The following is a 17,578-nucleotide window of genomic DNA, read 5'->3' as shown; positions in this document are numbered from 1 at the left end:
AAGTTTCACTTGTGCTGTTCTATATGTTAGTGTAGTTACTTTACCCACCAACACTTTGTAATTACTTTAATTTTATGTGGTCTAGGACAGAAGGAGGGGCTTAATTGCAAAGGCTGATTACAGGCAGAGAATAAAGCTAATGATATTCAACAGGACAATACAAGCAATGGTTGACAACCTATTGTATAGCCTGTAAGTTTCTCTTTTCCAGTGTATATTTAGTTAACCAATAAAACCCATCCCATATACTCTTTTTTTTTATTTGTACTTCAAAATAACATTGAATAAACATATCTGAGACCCATATTTATAAAAGTTGAAAGGTAAAATGTGCTGAGAAATATGCCCTGTCAAATTAATTAAAGGCCAACCACAAAATGACTATGTAAAATTGTTTTTGGAAGTCAAATGGTAATTTTTAATTGTAGCATCTAATTGAAACTAAGCTAATTCAAAATATATTCATCTGACTTCAACAAAGTGAATTCTAATTGGGTGCATTTAAGAAATGCCACTTTGGGGATAATTATATTATCATACTGTTAACTTTTACGTTACTCCCATTCGTCACACACCAGGGTATTATACACTTATGTGTGAAAATGTCCTGTTCATTACTATTGAGAGGCAAACTTCCTACGCATACCAATGTTAGATGGTCTCTGCATAGGGAGTGATGGATGGTATTTTTTTTATGCATGCACAGAGAATAAGAAGTACCTGTTGTGAGAGTAGGCTCCTTAATGCCCTCATTCACCAGATCAGAAACTGTGGCTTAAGGCTAGCCATACGTTATACAATTTTATTGCACAATTTTCCTTTAGATTTACCAAAACCATATAATATAAGGTCAGGCCTAAACATTTTCAATTTGTATGCAGTCAGGACGTCCCTTGCGTTACAAAGTTAAAGGTATATCTAAAGGAAATGGAGTATGAAAATATTATAATATATGGCCATCCTAATATATAGTTTATGGTTGGGAACACAAGGTTTAAAAAAAAGGTTCCCTATGCTTTGAACTGCAGCACATTAAAATTCAAGAAAATTAATAACTACATGCCAATCCCCCCCCAACAGAAAGACAGCCAGAATATTCTATTGCATCCAGCACCAAACAAATGTCACTATTTACAGGTGACTTTCTCTGTTAAATTTATGCACATTGGAATTGCATTGACTGAGCACATTGATTTTCTATGAACCCAGTTAGCAAAAAGTAACCCACTGCAGTATATCTTTAGTTTTTGCTCCCTCATAAGAGTGTTCGGTTTTGGCACATCAAAACATATTGAAAATGAATCCAATACTCACCAGCTAGTCTAAACCACTTTACTAATATTATTGAAGATATTTTTTATTCAAATATCAGAAAATCATATAATTAAGTAGAATAAATTGAGAGTTGGCACTTCAATGTTACTAAATTAAACTGATATTATTTCAAGCTAGGCATAGCAAGAAATAAGCACATCTAAGGCAAAAATCTCACTGGTCAACGTTTCTCAGAAAATGGGGGACTTATACTTGGAATTTGGGGCCAACATCTAATGTTAATGCAATGTTATATCCTGCTACTTTTGAAGTCCACACTGACCAAACACCTCACATAAAATAAAGTTTCCCTAAGTTTGTTGCATTAATGCATACCATTCTTATGAATGAGCTGACTAATGCACCAAACACATTGAAATAGGTGAATGCAACACAACACAACAAAAGGTGTTAACATGAATCATGGTTAACAGCAAACAGGTGCTTTAGGAAGATGCATTGGGGTGCAATTCTGAATAATTAGGGCCACAGTTCACCAACACGCATAATGTGCACAGCTGTATTAACCTTTTTTATTTTTTCACTTTTTAGGACCTCTAGAGAGCTGAGAATAAATCATTTTGTACTCCCAACTTTCAAAGCTACATTGCTCTTGACAAATGGTAGACCTTTTAATTTCAAAGGACCCAAGGTGGATGCCCACTGACATGCTTATGCTCCCTCTGCCACTATATAAGCCTAAAAAAGGTTGGCCTTCAAAGAGAGTGTTCAAGAGAAGTAAACATCTAAGTTTATAAAATACAAAGCTGAGTGGGTGTCAGTATTAGCATTATTTTTCATGTGAAGCTTATTTTTCAGCCCTGGTTATTTTTGACAGTATAGGTCTCAGTACAGGAATACAGGCTGGAGTTACATGATGGAATTGGAAAGCAGGTACCGGTATATGTTTAATGAGCTGCTAACAAATGTAGATGCAGTAATGGAATAGTTTATGACTTCATAAGCTGTTCAACAATCTGTCACACCTAAGTGCTACAAGCACGTTATATCACAGTTACACGGGATGGTTGTGCTTTTCTTTCTTACATTACTTTAGAACAGTACAGAATTCAACACTGGAATGACTGACCAGCAGTCTTTTGGGTAACAAAGATATTATATACAGACCGCAGTTTGATCCATACAGTTGCAGGGGGCACAGAAAGTGATGCCACAAAGTCAAAAAATGATCTTATGCTTGAATATTCGACATTATCGCCCCCATTATATTTTGATGTGGCTTTTTTTTTTTAAATCATTGGTAAAGTGAAGGACATTATGCACTATACAGTGCCTTGAAAAATAATTTGTACCCCTTGAATTTTTCCACATTTTGTCATGTTACAACCAAAAACGTAAATGTATTTTATTGGGTTTGTATGTGATAGACCAACACAAAGTGGCACATAAAATTGTGAAGTGTAAGGGAAATGATAAATGGCTTTCAACATTTTTTGCAAATAAATATGTGAAAAGTGTTGCATGCATTTTGTATTCACCCCCTTTACTCTGATAACCCTAACTAAAATCTAGTGGAACTAATTGCCTTCATAAGTAACCAAATTAGTAAATAGAGTCCACCTGTGTGTAATTTTATCTCAGTATAAATACAGCTGTTCTGTGAAGCCCTCTTTGGTAGAAAACTTTAGTGAACAAACAGCATCATAAAGACCAAGAAACACACCAGACAGGTCAGGGATAAAGTTGTGGGGAAGTTTAAAGCAGGGTTAGGTTATACAAAAATATTCTAAGCTTTGAACATCTCACGGAGTACTGTCCAATCTATCATCCGAAAATGGAAAGAGTATGGCACAACTGCAAACCTACCAAGACATGGTGGTCCACCTAAACTGACAGGCCAGGCAAGAACATTAATCAGAGAAGCAGCCAAGAGGCCCATGGTAACTCTGGAGGAACTGCAGAGATCCACAGCTCAGATGGGAGAATCTGTCCACAGGACAACTGTTAGTCATGCACTCCACAAATCTAGCCTTTATGGAAGAGTGGCAAGAAGAAAGCCATAAGAAGTCCTGTTTGCAGTTTGTGAGAAGCCATGTGGAGGTCACAGCAAACATACGATAGAAGGTACTCTGATCAGATGAGACCAAAAGTGAACTTCTTGACCTAAAAGCAAAATGCTGTGTGGCAGAAAACACTGCACACAAACACACATGAAACATGGTGGTTGCAACATCATATTGTGTGGATGCTTTTCTTCAGCAGGGACAGGATAGTTGGTGGGAAGATGGATGGCGTCAAATACAGGGCAATCTTTGAAGAAAACCTGTTATGCCCCATACAGATGACCGGTTTTCCAGTCGAGAAAAAAAAACGATGGTTTTCCCGTCGGTATTCCGCTCAAGCTTGTCTTTGGTACACACGGTCACACCAAATTCCGACAGTCAAAAACGTGGTGACGTACAACACTACGACGAGCCAAGAAAAATAAAAGTTCAATGCTTCCGAGCATGCATCGACTTGATTCTTAGCATGCGTGTTTTTTTGCGCGTTGAAATTGCATACAGATGAACAGTTTTCCCGATAGGATTTTTTCCTGATGGGAAAAAAGAGATCCTGCTCTCTTTTTTTTCGGTCAGTTTTCCTGTGGGAAAAAGTCAGATGGAGCATACACATGGTCGGGATTCCCGACGAAAAGCTCTCATCTGAGTTTCTCCAACGGGAAAACCGGTCATGTGTACGGGGCTTAAGAGTCTGCAAAAGGCTTGACACTGTGGCGGAGGTTTACCTTCCAGCAGGACAACGACCCTAAACCTACAGCCAGAGTTACAATGGAATGGTTTGGATCAAAGCATATTCATGTGTTAGAATGGCCCAGTCCAGACCTAAATTCAATTAAGAATCAGTGGCAAGACTTGAAAATTGCTGTTCACATATGCTCTCTATGCAATATGACAGAGCTTGAGCTATTGCACAAATAAGAATGGGCCAACATTTACATTTTTAGATGTGCAAAGCTGGTAGAGACATACCCAAAAAGACTTGCAGCTGTAATTGCAGCAAAAAGTGGTTCTACAAAGTATTGACTCAGGGGGGGGGGGGGCTGAATACAAATACATGCCACACTTTTCAAATATTTATTTGTAAAACATTTTCAAAACCATTTATCATTTTCCTTCCACTCCACAATTATGTGTCACTTTGTCGGTCTATCACATAAAATCCCAATAAAATACGTTTACCTTTTTGGTTGTAACATAATAAAATGTGGAAAATTTCAAGGGGTATGAATACTTTTTCAAGGCACTGTAAATCCAATTTAAATTTTAGGTTGCTATTACAATGGCTGCATCTCCAGGAAAATCATGGTTGCATCTTTGCATTTGTAAACTAAAACGTGCTTACCAAAAGCAGATGATTCTGTGATGATTTCAAAACCCTCTCTACTCTTTTAATATTAATTTTCTATGCATATATATTTATTTTCCTCACACTGATGTATGATTATTCTCATAAGTTTAACATCCAACTTCTTAATTCTGCTCCCTCTAATTGGATTTGAACAACAACCTGACATGCACATGCAGGACAGGAGACTTTTAGTAAGGGATGGTAAGGTTGTTTGAAATGAACGGTTTGCAAGCTTACTTTTGAAACACCTTTGTCACACCACAATTGGAGTGTCAGAGAATACTGAACTGATAGATCCTGGATCTGACAGCTTCCGGTGTGGTGATGATTGCTGTAGCTGGTGGCCTTTTATTCCAGGAGCTTCTTGTGAACCATTTGGTTTTAGTTTACCATTCTGACCTTGCAGATCTCCAGGGGGATCCAGAAAAGCCACATGACGACTGAGAGCTGCCTTGTCACTAGTAGTCTCATGGTTGGGGGTGGCACTGAGGCTCGAGGAGCGGATGCTATCCCTGTCCTCTCCTTGTCCCCTATCACCTGGCCGACACCAGCAGCGACATGGTGTCATGTATAAGTAAATCAGCACTAGAATAACACTAGCCACACATCCCACTAAAGTGGTATATGCTGTATTTAGTGTATCCTGGTGGACATGCTGTGTAAAGTTGAATACAGTGAGTGTGACATACAGAGTCTCATTCAGAACTTCACCTTGAGCATAGCAAGTATATGTCCCTTTGTCTTCCAAACGGATCCGTTTTATTTGAAGACTGCCATTCCCAAGCACATGTATGGTACGATTTCCCTCTGTCCCATCAACATGTTTTTGTATCCATTCATTCCCAGGAGTAACCCAAATTAGGTTTACACCTCTTTGTTTGGTGTCACAGTTTAAGGTGACTGTCTCCTCAAGATGTGCCTCCATTCCAGTCTCTCTTACAACACTGCAGTTCATACCGTCATTGAGGGAAAACACATTTACTGAGACAGTCCGTGGCTGGGCAGGTGGATAACACTGTAATTCTTCTCTGAAATCTATGGTGGATGCCAACTGACGTACATGCCAGTGCCAGAAAAGTTCATATAATTCACAGTTGCAGGTCAGTTGATTTCCATGTAGATATAGCCTGTTACTCAGCCAAGCAGGTAGCGCCCGAAGCTGTTTTACTGGGAGAACTTTCATGTGATTGAAGGAGAGATCAAGTAATGTAAGCTCTGGCAATTTCTCTCCATCTTTCACCAGTTCTAGAGGGAAGCGTTGCATTGAATTATGGCTCAGGTATAACTTTTGTAAATGGTTCAGTTCATCAAATGCACTGCGATCAATATCTACTAATTTATTTTTATAGAGAAGAAGTACTTCCAGGTTTTCCAGAGCACTAAATGCATTCTCCTCAAGTGTGCGCAGTTTATTACAGGATATGTCCAAATGACGGAGGTTGGGGGTCTGAAGAAAAGCTTCAGGGGATACAAAGGTTAAATGATTATGTGACAGTAATAACGTGTGAAGTGTTTTTAGTGGATATGTGGTCCATTCAGCCCGTATTCTCATCAGGTTGTTGTGACTGAGGTCTAACATTGCTATATACTTTGGTAAACCACTCGGAACCACTCCCAGTTCCTTCTTAGAGCAACTGATAACATCACTGGCACAGACACAAGTTTCCTGGCAGTTAAGTGGAGATGCTTCTGATTTTGTTACTGTTTCTAAAAAACACAGACTGAAGGCCCAGAACAGTTGTGGCCAGAAGACACAGGGCAGCCTCATAGTGAGAGATCGGTCACACGTAGCAAACAGTTAATTTGGCTGCATTGTACCATACTACAGGTGCCAGGCATTCACTGGTACAGGGCAGTAAAGCAATATTATACATCATTAGATGTCCTTAACCGATGTTGTAATGTTGTTGTGTTTTATAGAAATGTCTGAATTAGCCCATGATCCAAAATCGACATCTGTACTTCCTTATAAACTTCCATCGGTTCACTTTAGGGTCCAAAAGCTAATCTGCAGAACAGATTAAAAGCTACTGATTTAGGAAAAACAATTTCTGTAGGGAAAGAAAAAAACAAGTGCTGAGTATATCAGACATGACAGGGTTGTATTGCAATTTTTTGAATTTAGACATTTTGAGTCCTAATATTGAATTTTCTATTTCATAAATTACATTACATCAACTAATACCAAACAATTGTTTGCTTAATAAGCGTTCTATACATTCCTGTGTCCCAGTACATAGTTTAAGTTCAAACACAACATTATATTTGACAAGAAGTCAATATAAACAACTTTGACTTTCTAGGATAATACAAAGGGGCAAATGTCCACAGCAACCAACCAGATTGTACAGGACTGTAGGAAAACACTATGGCAGATAGACGTTTATGATCTGTTCATCCCAACCAGCATATTCCTAAGGGCACTAAACAGATTAGTTTAGTGCCCTTACAAGTTATATTTGTTTGGGGTATTAAAAACATACCTATTCTTCTATGGCGAACCTGTTAAATGGTCCAATTTTATAACCACATTTAACACAGTGTTAGAATAAACAAAACAGTGTCAATTAAAAAAAAAAATCTTTATTTCAAATCAAGATACCTCTCTGATTCATCTTAAAAAAAAAATATGCACATCCCAAAGTCCCCATAATGGGTTAAATTTATGGAAGCAATGCTCCCATATGTGTAGTTAAGCAATGTTCCCAGGCACTAACTGGTTAATTGCGTCATTTGTTTAGAAGAAACCATAGCTGTTGATTTAGGTCATCAAAGAGTGATATTATATTAAATGGACCACGGAAGCATCCCAGGATCCTATATGTGGTGACATGTCCCTTCCCCAAAATTTCATTGTAAAGGTTTTGATTGAATGGGAGACTTGGAATCAAAACAGGAATATGGAAACTTCTATTAACTGTATTTAGCTCTTTCTTTTTAATTTGTCAATAAATGTGACAGGATGGGCTTGGCCCTGTGTGTATATATATTTTTTGTTATATTTCACTGTGGTGAAAGGATAGGGGGACAAATGTACTATTTTACCAGTTCACCAGGTACAGTAAGTTACCTGCTACCACTAAAAGCAGAATTTTGCACTTAACTACCTACACCATCTTAGGCAGGTGGGGTGGTCTAAAAGTGTCAAAGCAGCATTGCTGTGGTGTTTTTAAATATAAAACACCATGCAGTTCTGAAATAAATAACAAGATAGTGTTACCATGGAGGGCTGACCGCAGAAAAGGAACCCTACAGCATTGAAAAAAGTCAAGGATTTGGGAAAAGTAGGATATTTTATAAAAAAAATAAGAAAGAGCAATTCCACTGTATCATTACAGGAACAGTCTGGAGTAGTAAGAAAAAAAAACTAAAGATGTCTACATTTAAAACATAATTTTTTTCCCATTTGTAAACTAGTTGGAATCAGTTAAAAAATAATCTAGCTAAGATATGGTGGAAACAAGATGCTCTGAAATAACAGAAAAATGAAATAATAAATTACAAATTTGGTAAACCCTTTCATGTACGTCAGTCAAAATGGGGGATTTACACACACAGCTTCCAGGAGTGTGTGTATCTGACAAGTCATCAGATGAAAGTGATCCAGCAGTGCTGCAGCCCCCAGATCGCTTCCATACACCCTGGTAATGGCTGCTCCCACCATGTTTCCCTGCTCTGTGTGCCCATTGGCAGACCCAGAATGAGCATGGCGGTTGCTTCTGGGTAGAAGGGAGCGAGAGCAATTTTAAGGCTTGGAATGTTGGGTATGCATTTTACTTGGTGCAACCTCATCTTTTATATTTTACCCAATAATTAGGTAAAGCATTCCATTTGTGCCCTTAGATTAACTTAGTATATTGTTTACTGAGATTTTGTGTTTCGTAGACCGTTGTGCTAATATCGCGTGAAATAAAAAATTGGAACTACCACTATTCTATTCTCTAGTGTGTTTGCCCTGGTAGTGTAAGGCCGAGTACTCACGAGCAGACATGTCCTATGAAACCGGTCCGCGGACCGTTTTCAACGGACATGTCTGCCCGGGGACTTCTGTTCGATGGCTGTACACACCATCGAACAGAGGTCCGCGCATAAACAATACGCGGGGCGTGTCCGCGGTGTCGCCGCGACAATGACGCGGCAACGTGGGCGGCCTGCCTTTAAAATGCTTCCACGCATGCGAGGGATGGCGGGCGGCCGGACATGTACGGTAGGTCTGTACAGACGACCGTACATGTCGGGGGGACAGGTTTCCAGTTTTTAAAGCAAGTCCAGGAAACAGTTGTCCGCTGGAAACCTGTCCGATCCGCCCGAAAATGGTCCGCTCGGGCCTACACACAGCCAAACATGTCTGCTGAAACTGGTCTGCGGACCAGTTTCAGCAGACATGTTTGGTCGTGAGTACGGGGCCTAAGGGCTAAAAGAAAATAATAAAAAAAAATATATAGAAAAGGTAAGAAGACTGCAGATATTCTCTGTGCCAACCACATCTAAAGCTTCGTACAAACAATGAGAATATCGGACAAATAATTCTTTTTTTTTTTGTTTTGTCTTTTGCATGCTAGTCTCATATTGTAAATTACTAAAGTTACAAAAATTTCCGTACTACAGTATACAACTTTGGGAAGTGATGTGATGTAATGTATTATAATATATTCTTTAGTTTCCGAGCATGCGTGGTTGTGGTCACTCAATTATTTTCAGACAAATACTGTACTGATTAAACGAAAATAGTTTGTTCTGGTATCGTACGAAAACTATTTTCATGCTTGTCTCTTTAGATAATTTCAAATAAACTGCCTTGATCCCCTCTCGAAAGCGGTGTACTAAAATACTGATTATCGTATGATGGCTTCAAAGGCAGTATTTTCCGTCCGATTTTCTCATTGTGTTCACTAGGCATAAAAAAGGTACAAGAATAACTGATCAGCAACATAGTCAATTCTTCCCTCAAGTATAGTCAGTTCAGTCTTGTTTGTACAAGGTTGAAATAGCCTGCAGACATACAATAATTCCCCAATCCAACAATTAACAGTCGGTTGGCGCCAAAACTTAGCGATAATAGAGCGGGCAGCCATAAAAAAATGTTGAATTGAGCTTTTCTTGATTTATTTATAGGAGCCTAGCAACATAGAAAGTATGGTTATACGAGGTTCATTCAGGAATTTGTCCCCAACAAGCTTGACATATAGTTGCAGTATTTATTCCAAAAAGGGATAATGTGCGGGCATGTGCTCCATATAGGCAACATGGTGCCTGAGGCCTGTAAACATCTCCAGCATGTATTTTGTATGGTTGGATCAATTTTATGCAGGATAGTAATGCAGTGATATCATCTAGACACAATTCAGTTATTCCGTTCTTGGGCATGAGATGAGATAGACAGTTTGAAGGAAAGTGCTAGTGTTTTGCCCCACTCCATATCATCAGGGGTAGGGATGAGCTTCGAGTTCAAGTCGAAACATGAGTTTGACTCGAACATTGGCTGTTCGGCGAACAATTTGGGGTGTTCGCGGCAAATCCGAAAAGCTGCGGAACACCCTGTAAAAGTCTACGGGAGAATTCTAAAATGCTAATTTTAGAGGTTAATATGCAAATTATTGTCCTAAAAAGTGTTTGGGGACCTGGGTCCTGCCCCAGGGGACATGTATCAATGCAAAAAAAGTTTTAAAAACTAACATTTTTTCGGGAGTAGTGATTTCAATAATGCCTAAAGTGAAACACTAAAAAAGTGAAATATTCCTTTTATTTTTCGTACCTGGGGGTATGCCTGTAAAGTAGTGCATGTTTCCCGTGTTTAGAACTGTCTCTGCACAAAATGTCATTTTTTAAGTAATTTAAAAGTACTACTATTCATGAATTGCCAGGTCCCCGCAATACAGAGAAAGGTCATTGAAAAAAAACGGCAGGGGTCTCCCCCCAGTCCATTACCAGGCCATTTGGGTCTGGTATGGATATTACATTTTTTTTCCAATTACTTTTATCTGTATTGCTGGAACCCGACAATTCATTAATAGCCACAAGTAATTTTAAATGGATTTTTTTCCTTCAAAAATGACATTTTGTGCAGGGAACCAAAATGAAAAAAAAATTGCGTAGGGGGTCCCCCTCAAAATCCATACCAGACCCTTCAAGTCTGGTATGAATTTTAAGGGGTACCCCACACCAAATGAAAAAAAATGGCGTGGAGTTCCCCCAAAAATCCATACCAGACCCTTATCTGAGCACGCAACCTGGCACGCAATGTAGCTGAGGGTGGTGCCACCTGTCACGGGACCACGCCTCCCTCTGACGCAAGGGGAAACGCTGGGCTTTCCCAGTGATGTGGATGGGTGACCCCGCCCCCTCTGATGCAATGGAAACCACCCATCCACGTCAATGGTAAAGCCCATCGTTTCCCCTTGCATCAGACAGGCACAGGGTCACGTGACGGGTGGCCCCGCCCTCAGCTACATAAGAGCGGTCAGGCTAGCGCCGCGTCATTCCCAGGGTGTCTCCGGTGGAGTCAGGATCGTGTGCGTGTTCCTTGCTGGATATCATCGCTGTTGAGTGGAGATCACCCATCGCTGGATACCGAGAATGTATTCCATCACTGGAGTGGAGATTGAAAATAGATTACATCGCTGGAATCTTTTTTTATTTTTTAGGACTTCTAAAACTGTGTCTTTGTGGTTAACAATTTGACAATTTTTGTGTGAAATGATAGGTGTACAATGTACCCGTTATCAATTCACATAGGGGGGACCGGAATCTGGGGGTCCACTTTGTTAAAGGGTGCTTCCAAATTCCAATAAGCCCCCTGCACGCAGACCCCCACAACCACCAGGCAAGGGTTGTGGGGATGAGGCCCTTGTCCCCATCAACATGGGGACAAGGTGCTTTAGGGGTCACAGACCCCCAAAACATCCTCCCCATGTTGAAGCATGTGGCCTGGTATGGTTCAGGAGGGGGGCACTCTCTCGTCTACCCTCTTTTCCTGCGGCCTACCAGGTTGAATGCTCAGATAAGGGTTTGGTATGGATTTTTGGGGAACCCCACGCCTTTTTTTTTTTTTTCATTTGGACCCAGCAATTCATGAATAGCCGCGAGTAGTTTTAAATTACCTTTTTTCCATAACAAATTACGTTTTGTGCAGGGACAGTTCTAAGCACGGGAAACATGCGCTACTTTACAGGCATAGGTATGAAATTTAAAGGAATATTTCACTTTTATTGTTTCACGTTAAGCATTATTAAAATCACTGCTCCCGAAAAAAATGCAGATTTTAAAACTTTTTTTTTGCATTGATACATGTTCCCTGTGGACCCGGGTTCCCAAACACTTTTTAGGACAATAACTTGCATATTAGCCTTTAAAATTAGCACTTTTGATTTCTCACGTTCGAGTCCCATAGACTTTAACCGTGTACGAATGTTCGCGTGAACTTTTGGTCTGTTCACATGTTCTGGATGCGAACCAAACCGAGGGGTATTCGGCTAATCCCTAATCAGGGGATACATTCAACGCCTGTTCCCATTTTGAAAGGAATGGTGGTGAAGCTGGGGACTGGTTTTCATGTCTTAAAGCTTATGGCTCAGAACAGGAGCATCAGATTTTCTACCATGAGAGGAATTTGGAACTAGTAAAAGTCAGAGGGAAAGATGCGATTCCAAAAAGCAGGGTGAAGGGGGTAGGTCTTGAGGACAGTAAGCCTCTGGTGAGGTATTTGTCCCAGATATAGTGTAGCATAAGTCCAAAGGAGCAATAGATCATTAGAAGGTCTGTGTGTAGAGTCTGTCCACAACAGAGACATAAGATCGGGGGATATCAGGTTGTTTTCTAAGAGGGTCCAAAGTTTAGTGAATTTGCCATGGTACCAATCAATTATCCGAAGCAGCAGCGCCGCATGGAAGTATAACAAAAGATGAGGTAGAGCAACACCTTCCCTGATTTTCTTTTTCATGTATGTCAGGGAAACTGGTCCACGTGGACCACAGTAACAAAAGTATCATAATCAAAAATAACATAACATCCACATCGGTGAGGTATATATACAGGAATAATCCAACACCAGCACCAAAGGTGTATAATACAGTCCCGTCTAAGCTAGACATTACCACATAGCTAAAGCCGGTGCAGCAGTACCCCCAAACAAATTTCCACGTGGGGAACCGTGGCAAGTCCACATATCCCTGTGGTTGTCCTGTGTGGTTGAGAGGTGTGACAGACTCACCTGGGACAGAGGCTTTTAGAGGGGACTGAATGCTAGCCTCTTGCCTTGCGATCATGGGCCTTGGCATTTGAGGGAACTGTGCTCTTTGTGAGCTGTATGCCTGGGGACAAGGGATGAGCCGAACACCCCCCTGTTCGGTTCGCACCAGAACTTGCGAACACACCAAATGTTCGTGTGAACTTTAGAACCCCGTTAAAGTCTATGGGACTCGAACATTTGAAAATCTAAAGTGCTAATTTTAAAGGCTTATATGCAAGTTATTGCCCTAAAAAGTGTTTGGGGACCTGGGTCCTGTCCCAGGGGACATGTATCAATGCAAAAAAAAGTTTTAAAAACTAACGTTTTTTCGGGAGCAGTGAATTTAATAATGCTAAAAGTGAAACAATAAAAGTGAAATATTACTTTAAATTTAGTACCTGGGGGGGGGGGGGTGTAAAGTTAGCATGTGAAATATCGCATATTTCCCGTACTTAGAACTGTCAATGTACAAAGTGTAATTTCTGAAAGGAAAAAAGTCATTTAAAACCGGACTATAATGAATTGTTGGCTCCGGCAATTCAGAGAGAATTCATTCATAAAATAAAAAAAAAAGCGTGGGGGTCCCCCTGAATTCAATTACCAGGCCCTTCAGGTCTGGTATGAATATTAAGGGGAACCCCGCCGTCAATTTAAAAAAAAATGACGTCGGATTCCCCCCAAATATCCATTCCAGACCCTTCAGGCTTCACGCTTTTTTTAATGGGAACTCCACGCCAAATTTAAAAAAAAATGGCGTGGAGTTCCCCCAAAAATCCACACCAGACCCCTTATCCGAGCACGCTAACCTGGCCGGCCGCATAAAAGAGGGGGGGGACAGAGTGGGGCCCCCCCTCTCCTGAACCGTACCAGGCCACATGCCCCACACCCTTGCCCGGTGGTTGTTGGGGTCTGCGGGCAGGGGGCTTATCAGAATCTGGAAGACCCCTTTAACAAAGGGGACCTCCAGATCCCGCCCCCCCATGTGAATTGGTAATGGGGTACATTGTACCCCTACCATTTCACAAAGGAAGTGTAAATAGTTGTAAAAAAACACACACACACACACACACCGTAGAAAAAAGTCCTTTATTAATAATAAAAAAAAAGGTAATCTACTCGGTCCCAGCTCCCTGCTCCAACGTTGTCTGTATCCAGCGACGGGTGATCTCCTCTCCGTTCCAGCGATGAGAAGATTGTCCGGGATCCAGAGCAGCATCGCCGGCCTCCTCTCTCCGCCGGACACAGCCCGGCGAATGACGCGGCTGGAGCTTTGACATTTCTTATATTTGTGAGGTGGGGCCACCGTCACGTGACCTCGTCCCCTCTGACGCACCGTCTGCTACGTCACTGGGGAAGTCCAGGCTTCCCCCATTGCGTCAGAGGGGGTGGGGTCATGTGACGGTGGCCCCGCCTCACAAATATAAGAAATGTCAAAGCTCCAGCCGCGTCATTCACCGAGCTGTGTCCGGCGGAGAGAGGAGTCCGGCGATGGATAGCGCACTTCTCATAGTGCAGTGGGAAAGATTTAATAATGAAAAACAATAAAATATTACACTTACAAACAATGAGAGAGGGGATGTGGTGGGAAGCAGGATACTGGAGTGATGTCCGTGCAAGGAACGTCTGACTCCTCACCTTGGCCACAGACTGGGGAGAAGCATTGGCTGCTGCTGGTTATACCGATGCGGTAGGAAAAGATGACAGGAGCCGCCAGGGGCCAGGAATTGTCCAGAAAACCACCTGTAGTACAATGCAATGTGTGTGCGTACTTACTTGTATTTTTGTTATATAGCTATTTATGCATATATTTGAATGTCTAAAATGCTAAGTAGGAGCAGGCATAATGGAGTGTAAGTGTAGAGCAGCATCGCCGGCCTCCTCTCTCCGGCAGACACAGCCCGGCGAATGACGCGGCTGGAGCTTTGACATTTCTTATATTTGTGAGGCGGTGCCACCGTCGCGTGACCCCGCCCCCTGTGACGCAATGGGGGAAGCCTGGACTTCCCCAGTGACGTAGCAGAGGGTGCGTCAGAGGGGGACGAGGTCACGTGACGGTGGCCCCGCCTCACAAATATAAGAAATGTCAAAGCTCCAGCCGCGTCATTCGCCGGGCTGTGTCCGGCGGAGAGAGGCGGCCGGCGATGCTGCTCTGGATCCCGGACGATCTTCTCATCGCTGGACCAGAGAGGAGATCACCCGTCGCTGGATACAGACAACGTTGGAGCAGGGAGCTGGGACCGAGTAGATTACCACCGCTGGATTTTTTTTATTTAATTTTTTTATTAATAAAGGACTTTTTTCTACGGTGTGTGTGTGTGTGTGTGTGTGTGTGTGTGTTTTTTACAACTATTTACACTTCCTTCGTGAAATGGTAGGGGTACAATGTACCCCATTACCAATTCACATGGGGGGGCAGGATCTGGGGGTCCCCTTTGTTAAAGGCGTCTTCCAGATTCTGATAAGCCCCCTGCCCGCAAACCCCCACAACCACCGTTTTTGTGGTGAGGACGTAAAAGAGGTTTTCTTCTGATGACTCTTCCATGAAGACCATATTTGTACAAGTATCTCTTTAAAGTGGAATAGTGTACCACAACTCCAGTGTCTGCCAGATCTTTCTGGAGGGATCCCCAAACGTGGGTTTTGAATTGCTTTTCTCACAATCCTGCGAGCTGTTCTGTCTGATATTTTTCTTGGTCTTCCAGATCTTGCTTTAACTTCCACTGTTTCTGATCACTGCCATTTCTTAACCCCTTAACGCATGCCGCACGACTATATACGTCCGCAAAATGGCACGGACAGGCAGATGGGCGTATATATACGTCCCTGCCTTCTAGCGGGTGGGGGGTCCGATCGGAACCCCCCCCCCGCTGCGTGCGGCGGGCGGATTCCCTCGGGGAGCGATCCGGGACGACGGCGCGGCTATTTATTTATAGCCGCTCCGTCGTGATCGCTCCCCGGAGCTGAAGAACGGGGAGAGCCGTATGTAAACACGGCTTCCCCATGCTTCACTGTGGCGGCGTATCGATCGAGTGATCCTTTTTATAAGGGAAACTCGATCGATGACGTCAGTCCTACAGCCACACCCCCCTACAGTTGTAAACACACACTAGGTGAACCCTAACTCCTACAGCGCCCCTTGTGGTTAACTCCAAAACTGCAACTGTCATTTTCACAATAAACAATGCAATTTAAATGCATTTTTTGCTGTGAAAATGACAATGGTCCCAAAAATGTGTCAAAATTGTCCGCCATAATGTCGCAGTCACGAAAAAAATCGCTGATCGCCGCCAATAGTAGTAAAAAAATTTTTTTTTATAAAAATGCAATAAAACTATCCCCTATTTTGTAAACGCTATAAATTTTGCGCAAACCAATCGATAAACGCTTATTGCAATTTTTTTTACCAAAAATAGGTAGAAGAATACGTATCGGCCTAAACTGAGGAAAAAAAATGTTATATATGTTTTTGGGGGATATATATTATAGCAAAAAGTAAAAAATATTGCATTTTTTTTCAAAATTGTCGCTCTATTTTTGTTTATAGCGCAAAAAATAAAAACCGCAGAGGTGATCAAATACCACCAAAAGAAAGCTCTATTTGTGGGGAAAAAAGGACGCCAATTTTGTTTGGGAGCCACGTCGCACGACCACGCAATTGTCTGTTAAAGCGACACAGTGCCGAATCGCAAAACCTGGCCTGGGCATTTAGCTGCAAAATGGTCTGGGGCTTAAGTGGTTAATTACATTCCGAACAGAGGATATTGACATCTGAAAACGCTTTGCTATCTTCTTATAGCCTTCTTCAGCTTTGTGAGCGTCAACTATTTTCAGTTTCAGTTTTCTAGACAACTGCTTAGAAGAACCCATGGTGCTGATTGTTGGGGCAATGTCAGATGAGTCTGGGCATTTAAAACCTTTGACATTGACATCACCTGGTCTTCCCAGACGATGATTAAGAACAATCCATGACACTGGCAGGTCTCAGCTTTGCAAAGGGGCAGTGCATGCTATAAATTCTGCAGGGTGCCCAAACTTTTGCAGACACCATTTTTTGGTTTTCTGTAATTTTGAAAGTGTAAATGATGGAAATAAAATCTAAGGCCCCATACACACGAGAGGATTTATCCGCGAATACGGTCCAGCGGACCGTTTCCGCGGATAAATCCTCTCGAGGATTTGCGCGGATTTCTATGCGATGGAGTGTACTCACCATCGCATTGAAATCTGCGCCGAAATCCTCTGGCGATGACGTGTCGCGCCGTCGCCGCGATTATGACGCGGCGACGTGCGCGACGCTGTCATATAAGGAATTCCACGCATGCGTCGAATCATTACGACGCATGCGGGGGATCCCTTTCGGACGGATGGATCCGGTGAGTCTATACAGACCAGCGGATCCATCCGTTGGGATGGATTCCAGCGGATAGATTTGTTTAGCATGTCAGCAAATATTCGATCTGCTGGAATCCATCCCAGGGGATAAAAGATCCGCTGGAGTGTACACACCATAGGATCTATCCGCTGAAACCCATTCGCTGGGATTTTTCAGCGGATGGATTCTATCGTGTGTATGGGGCCTTACTTTTTTTGACATATTATAAGAATGTCTAATCTGTAATTTGATGCCTTTTGGAGATTTTTCCATCTTTCCTTGGCTTTGTTATGCAC

The 17,578-nt window shown here is 41.9% G+C and overlaps 1 protein-coding gene across 1 annotated transcript in view; it reads right to left on the bottom strand.

Annotated features, from left to right (window-relative positions):
* Nucleotides 1-4,527: 4,527 nt before the first annotated feature.
* Nucleotides 4,528-17,578, bottom strand: part of AMIGO1 (adhesion molecule with Ig like domain 1) — a 35,097-nt gene continuing 22,046 nt past the window's right edge. The window contains exon 2 of the mRNA XM_040337644.1: nucleotides 4,528-6,734. Within this exon, the coding sequence (XP_040193578.1) occupies nucleotides 4,937-6,451 (1,515 nt within the window). The 5' untranslated portion in view covers nucleotides 6,452-6,734 and the 3' untranslated portion in view covers nucleotides 4,528-4,936. The remainder of the gene's footprint in view (nucleotides 6,735-17,578) is intronic.

The sequence above is a fragment of the Rana temporaria genome, chromosome 2 (genome assembly GCF_905171775.1).
Source record: "Rana temporaria chromosome 2, aRanTem1.1, whole genome shotgun sequence".
Taxonomy (NCBI): domain Eukaryota; kingdom Metazoa; phylum Chordata; class Amphibia; order Anura; family Ranidae; genus Rana; species Rana temporaria.
Note: the sequence above shows the minus strand (reverse complement) of the source record. Positions and strands in the feature narration are given on the sequence as shown.